Below are 6,646 nucleotides of genomic sequence, written 5' to 3' on the forward strand. Positions count from 1 at the left end.
GAAAAGGGTGAAGGAGGAAGGGAGTTGCCTCAGGACAGAAGCCGCCGATATTTCGAACAGAGACTGTTCTTCTTCTGGGCACCGTCCTCATCATTGGCATGGTATTTAAAGGGTTAGGTGTGACGTGTCAACAGCCCCGGGATCATGAATTTCAAAAGTTCGTAGATCTACTGAACACCGCGCATAGCAACATAAAGTTCACATCACAACAGTCAACTCACTTAACTTCCTCGACACCACAATATCACTAGACAACAGCAACCTCACTACAACCCTGTACAAAAAGCCAACTGACAAACAACACTACCTACACTTTGTTGTCACTCTTGTTGTAGCTTCACTCAAGGTTGGAATTCCTAATGGGCAGAGTGTAAGACTACGCAGTATTTGTTCAAACGACACAGATTACTCTGAGAAGCTTGACGAACTCTGCAGTACACTTGCCCAAAGGGACTATCCAGACTCCCTCCTAACCGAATTCCGTCGCAAGGCACTCACACTCGATCGAAACGAGGTTCTGGAAAACCGAAAAAATCCTGACGCGTGCCAAATAAGCTTCATCACAAGATATTCCAACGCACTTCCAAACATTAAAGCCATTCTACAGAAGCACGAGCCCCTCCTCCAAAGCAGTGACCGACTTAGCAATATATTCACCCATCCCATACAGGTGACCATGCCGACGCGCAAAAAACCTAGCAGACTCCTTGGTCAATGCCAAAATCAGCAAAACGAGCACCCCGTACACGGGAACACGACCTTGCAACCTCCCGCTCTGCAAGTAGTGCCTCCCGGGTGCCGAAGTAGTGGTCGTTACAATACATTTCCCTCTTTCCATGCTCGGTAGCTGAAAGTTCAATACGCTGCTCTTTTCTCTCTCTCTCTCTCTCTTTCTTCTTCAACCACTTGCTACATCTCTGCGGAACTCCTCTAGTCAGTCCCATGGGTTTGGACCAGAATCTCGATTTATTAAGCGTTCAAGTACAAGACCATGTCAACAATACAAAAATGACGTGTAAATTGGCGCTCTAATAATCACTGATTAGAGTAACGAGCGATAAAGTATAACTCCACATGAGGGACTCCCGAGGGGACCTTTTCTCCGGGGACCATTCTGCTGGGGACGTTTTCTCCGGGGGCGTTTTCCCCGGGGACCTTTTTTCCGGGGACCTTTTCTCCGGTTCCCGACACGTCCAACAAACTCCCCAAAGCAGTCGCCGAACACTTTAACGTTCCTGGTCGCAATATTAACAACATTAAACTATATATTCTAGAAACCGGGTTTAGATCCACACGTGACAGACGTCATAGGGAGTCTTATCTCATATACAAGTTCAACGCTCTTCATCCGTCCGGTATCAACAAATCACAAGGCACCCTAGAAACACTTCACAAATAAAATATGCTTTTCCCTTCTATCTCCATTATCATCTGTTATGTTCTGCATGGCCACTGCTTTCTGCTTTCTTTATTGCATGTCACAACTTTGTATTACTAATAAAAAAAAGAGCCCTTTGCTCGTTCTGGAATTTTCCCCACGTAACCACTGACCTCCTAATCTTTCGCTACGCTTGCAAATTCTTGCCTGTTGTCCCGTTTCGTCCACGTGTCCGTGAACCTCCCATTTTTCTGTAACCGGTCTGGAGCTTAGATCACTGCGTTCACATAATCCCCTCCACACTCTAACAAAGCGGCCATTCACGCCGGCCGTAGAAGCCCGTACGGACCCTTTCTTCCCTCTGGGCTGTTGACCCACAATTCGCATGAACCTTTAAACACGTCACACCTAACCCTTTAAATACCATGCCAATGATGAGGACGGTGCCCAGAAGAAGAACAGTCTCTGTTCGAAATATCGGCGGCTTCTGTCCTGAGGCAACTCCCTTCCTACATTTCTACCGGTTCGCTGGATTTCTACCCACCTAAGTGAAAAGGGGAGACCTTTATACTACAATAGCAAGTTTTGTCTGAAAAGCAATTTTTCTCTCATAGGCTAGGTTTCGCAATGCCACTACCCAATGCACACGAAAGGCCATTATGCATCCATCCTGCTCACAATGTCAATCGGTGATCTTGAAGGGCCCTAAAAATTGCGAAAACATTTTCTGGAAAACAGAAAACTCGGAAAATTCATCTCGGAAAAATGCCGAAAAGCTAAAGCTTCTCATAGCTCTCATAGCGATAGTCCACCCAGGCCCACACCAAATCTCAATACAAACTGTTGTCGCACTAAACCCCATAATGCTTAAATTCACCATGCAAAATATTTCGGTCGAATTCACGGACAGTTTGTAATTGCATTTTATTGCCGGCGGCCTGACTGACAGGACGTCATTGCTGGGTACTGCTCTGTTGCATTTCTGCTGCTGATGCCTTGAAGACACGCATTCCAGAAAAAGAAAAGTTATCAGTAGGGTTCCGCGTTTTCCGTTTTAATCGAAAAAAAAAAAAAACCCGAAAAACATACGCCGGGTAAATTTTTCCTCATTCGGTTTTAATCGAAAAATACCGAATACAGAGGGATATTCCAGGGCATGACAGAGGTGCATTGCTGCACATGCCCAGCAAGTTGATCCAGATCAGAACACCATACAAAAATACGATGGTTGTGAAAAATGTCTGGTTACTTTTTCGTTAGCCGTAAAACGCCACCGAAGCGAACAACGCCATGTTGAATGAGCGTCGTGCAGAAATTACATTGTGATTTCTATTCGCCGATAACTGCCGGGTAAAGCATGTACACGCCAGGAAAAACATCGAAAAACGCAGATTTCGTGAAACTCAATAAACATCGAAAAACATACGCCGAATCCGCCCTAAAAATAAAAACCGAGAACGCAGAACCCTAGTTATCAGTTATATTTTAGTAACTCTCAGCAGAATTCTCACATTTTTCCTTTTCCTTCGGACATGCTGCCATGCTACGTCCGAAAAGGTGCGCGTGCGAATGCTTGCATCATTTCCGCACCGCAAACCTAGCATGCGTTTGTGGTTCCTCATTCTGCTTCACCTTGAACACTACGAGTGTGATAGCTGGAGGTCTAACGAATACCAACAGTAGACAATGGGTTCCTGTTGGAGCAGTGTTTAATGTGCGACTGCCGCGGTCAGCTGGGAAACAGCTGATTGCCACCTGAAGAATGCAGCACGTCACGCGGCACGTTGTCCATCTTCCGTAACGTCGTCGTCATCTACATCCCTCCCTCCTAACGTTGTGAATTTGAAGCGTGCGGGAGGTCTCCTACGACGTGCGGGATATCTTCTGGTAGAGACAGGGGGCCGACGATCAGGAGACGCCACGGACGACGACGCAAAGAAGTCATCGTGAGGAAGTACCTCAGTTGGGTGCCGAGAGCTGAAGGCAAGACCTACTGGGAGATCTAGTCGACCAGTTGGAGAACGGGTTGTGCTCTCGACATCAGCATTTGGCACATCGTCCGCAGAGATTCTTCTCTTCAGGTGATCGGCGTGAACACGGCGGCGCGTCTTACCTTCCACGTCCACGCCGTATATAACATTGCTTATGCGTTCCAAGACGACGCCCTTGATACAGTGATGTTTTTGGGTCGGATCCTTTACCCAGACCTTTTCCATGACTTGGAAATTCCTGGTAGACTTGTTCTGTGTGAGTGACATGACGACGTCGCCACTTTCGCGCCGGAATGGTCGGACCAGTTCTAGAGTCATCCTGAAGAGTCTCTTGTTTAGCAGCTCGCAGAGTGACTTGCCAGTCGACAAATGAGGGGTAGCTCTATTTCGCGAGAAACGTTCCAACAGGCTCTTCCTCCTTCCCAGCTTGAGCACGACGTAATGCTTGCTTCAGGGACCTTACGAAGTTTTCTGCTTGTCCGTTGGACTTGGGGTGATAGGGTGGTGTGAGAATGTGACTGATTCCACGTAGCTCCAAGAAGGATTTGAAATCAGCACTGGTGAACTGTGGGCCATTATCGGTCACCAACTGCTCAGGGGTACCCTGCCGCAGAAAGATTTCTTGGAAGGCCTTCGTGGTATCGGTCACAGTCTGACGGCGTACTTGGACAACTTCCGGCCATTGCTGTGAGCATCTATAATCACTAGGAAGTGTTTCTTTTCTTTTTGTCGTACTCCGCAAAATCGGAATGCAGTCTCGTCCAAGGATGTTCTGGACGTTCCCAACGGTGTAGGGGAACTGGTTGAAGGTCATCTGCGGTTGAGGCACAAGATTCGCAACTTTTGACTTTGGCTGCGATGTCGTTGTCCAATCCAGGCCACCAAACATACGATCTAGCGAGCATCTTCATTTTGGTGAGTCCTAGATGCCCTTCGTGCAGCACATCCAAGATACTCTTGCGGTACTTCGGTGGAATGACCGTACGCATTCCCAGTAAAATGCAGCCGTTAGAAATCGACAGCTCACTTTCACGGTGTAAGTAAGCACGAAGTTCCGTCTTGTCTTCCCCAGCAGAACGACCTTCTAGTAAGTGATGGGCGAGTTGGGCCAACACCGGGTCTCTTCTGCGATAGAAGACGCCGTTACAGGAAGCAACGAAATCGCTTCTGTTGAAAGAAGGTTAACATCTTCCACGTTTGCTATGTTGTCAGTCGCTATTGCACGGTCGAAAGCATCATCCGGCCCCTGTGCAAGTCTCGACAACCCGTCGGCGTTTCCCATCTGATGAGTTGGCTTATACTGTATGTCGTATGTATAGCCAATCATAATCAATGCCCGCCGTTGCAATTAGCTGCAGTGGCTGGTATGCCTTTCTTTGGACCGAAAATTGTGGTGAGAGGCTTATGATCCGTATATAGCGTAAACCGTCGTCCCCAGAGGTATTGACGGAACTTTTTCAGTCGAAAAATGATGGCTAACGCTTCCTTCTCTATTTGAGCATAATTCCTCTCGGCTGATGATAATGTCTTCGAGGCATGGGCTATCGGCCGCTCTTTTCCGTCGATCTTATGATAAACAACCGCGCCAACTCCTTCTGAAGAGGCGTCCGCTGCCAAATAGATTGGTTTGCGCGGGTCGAAATGGGTTAGAGCGTCGATAGACGTTAGTTTCTGTTTAAGGCCGTCGAAAGCGTCTACGCAGTCCTCAGACCAGTACCAAGGCGTGTTCTTACGAAGTAACTTATTAAGCGGTGCTGACAAGTCTGCCAATCCTGGTATAAACTTGCTGTAGTGTTGGACCATGCCAAGAAACGCTCGCAATTCGGATACATTAGTTGGCTCAGGCATGTTCAACACTGCAGAAACTTTCTTCTGAGAAGGGAAGAAGCCTTTTGCTGACACAACCTGTCCAAGGTACTCCACTTCATCTTCCAGGAAGGCACACTTTTCCTCTTTCAACACAAAACCATATTCCTTGAGCCTTTTGAACACAGCTTCGAGATTTTTTTTATGTTCGTCATCATCGCAGCCCGTCATATGTCGTCTAGATAGCAGGCTACATGATCTATCCCTGCTGTGACTTGCTCCATGGTGCGTTGAAAGATTGCCGGTGCCGAAGCGATCCCGAAAGGCATTCGGTTAAACTGAAATAAGCACTTATGTATATTGATGACTAGTAGCTTCTTCGCTTCTTTGTCTAGCTCCATTTGTAGGTAGGCTTCCGAAAGATCAAGTTTTGAAAACTTTTGGCCTCCATTGAGCTTAGCGAAAAGTTATTCTGGTCTAGGAAGCGGATACTGTGTGATATCCAGTTGGGGGTCTATCGATGCACTAAAATCGCCATAAACGCGCACTGCGCCGTTAGGTTTAGGTACAACTACAATTGGTGTCGCCCAATCTGAATAATCTACCGGCGTCAGAACTCCATTTTTGCAATGTCTGTCCAAGTCGTTTTCAACCAAGGAACGTAATGCGAACGGAATGGGCCTTGGTTTGAAAAACTTCGGGGACGCGCCATCTTTGAGTTGAACGTACACTTTGACCTTTTGGCATCTGCCCAGACCTTTCTTGAACAATTCCCTATGAGTCTCTAAGGTATTAGTCAGAGAAGAGGGTACGGTATCCAGAGCTCCCACAAACAGCTTGTTAAGATCAACTCCCAGCTTCTCAATCCATTCTCTGCCAAGAATATTTCTGTGGAGAGACTCAGTGACCACAATCTCCAGGTGATGGGTTCGACCTTGGTATGCAACTTCTACCTGCCCTTGACCCTTGAGAGCAATTGGATTTTTGTTGAAACCTTGCAAGCTGTACGAAGGTGGACTAAGCATCGGCTTCCCAAGCTTTATCCATGACTGGTGATTTAGAAGTATGTCTAGATCCGGTATCAACTTGCAGTTGAACGTCCTGTCCTAAAATCGTGCAAAGTACAAACTTGCCGTCTCTCTCTTCCGCGAGAAGTGTATCCGTGACAGCTTTGATTTTCCCTTTTTTCATCCTGGGGTTGTTCTGGCACATTTTAGCGATATAGCCTTTCTTCTTGCACAAACGACACTCTTCCTGTCGAAATCGACACGCGCTTCCAGCGTGATTGAAGTTACCACATCGAAAACACCTAACTGATTTAGGGTCCTTGCTTTTGTCTTGCACTTTAGCAACGGATGAACTGCTCGATGCGGTTCCTTCTTCCAGCAGTCGCGACTCCTGTTCAGCAGAAAGTATGCTTTCCGACAACTTCAGGGCAGCATCTATGGTAAGATCCTTCTCAAGAACTAAC

General features: G+C 47.1%; 1 protein-coding gene across 1 annotated transcript; it reads right to left on the reverse strand.

The window, feature by feature from the left end:
* Nucleotides 1-3,751: 3,751 nt before the first annotated feature.
* Nucleotides 3,752-4,258, reverse strand: LOC135384825 (uncharacterized protein K02A2.6-like). The gene has a single exon (XM_064614008.1). The coding sequence runs from the start codon at nucleotides 4,256-4,258 to the stop codon at nucleotides 3,752-3,754; it is 507 nt and encodes a 168-aa protein (XP_064470078.1).
* Nucleotides 4,259-6,646: the final 2,388 nt, after the last annotated feature.

This window comes from Ornithodoros turicata, chromosome 2, assembly GCF_037126465.1.
Source record: "Ornithodoros turicata isolate Travis chromosome 2, ASM3712646v1, whole genome shotgun sequence".
Lineage (NCBI taxonomy): Eukaryota > Metazoa > Arthropoda > Arachnida > Ixodida > Argasidae > Ornithodoros > Ornithodoros turicata.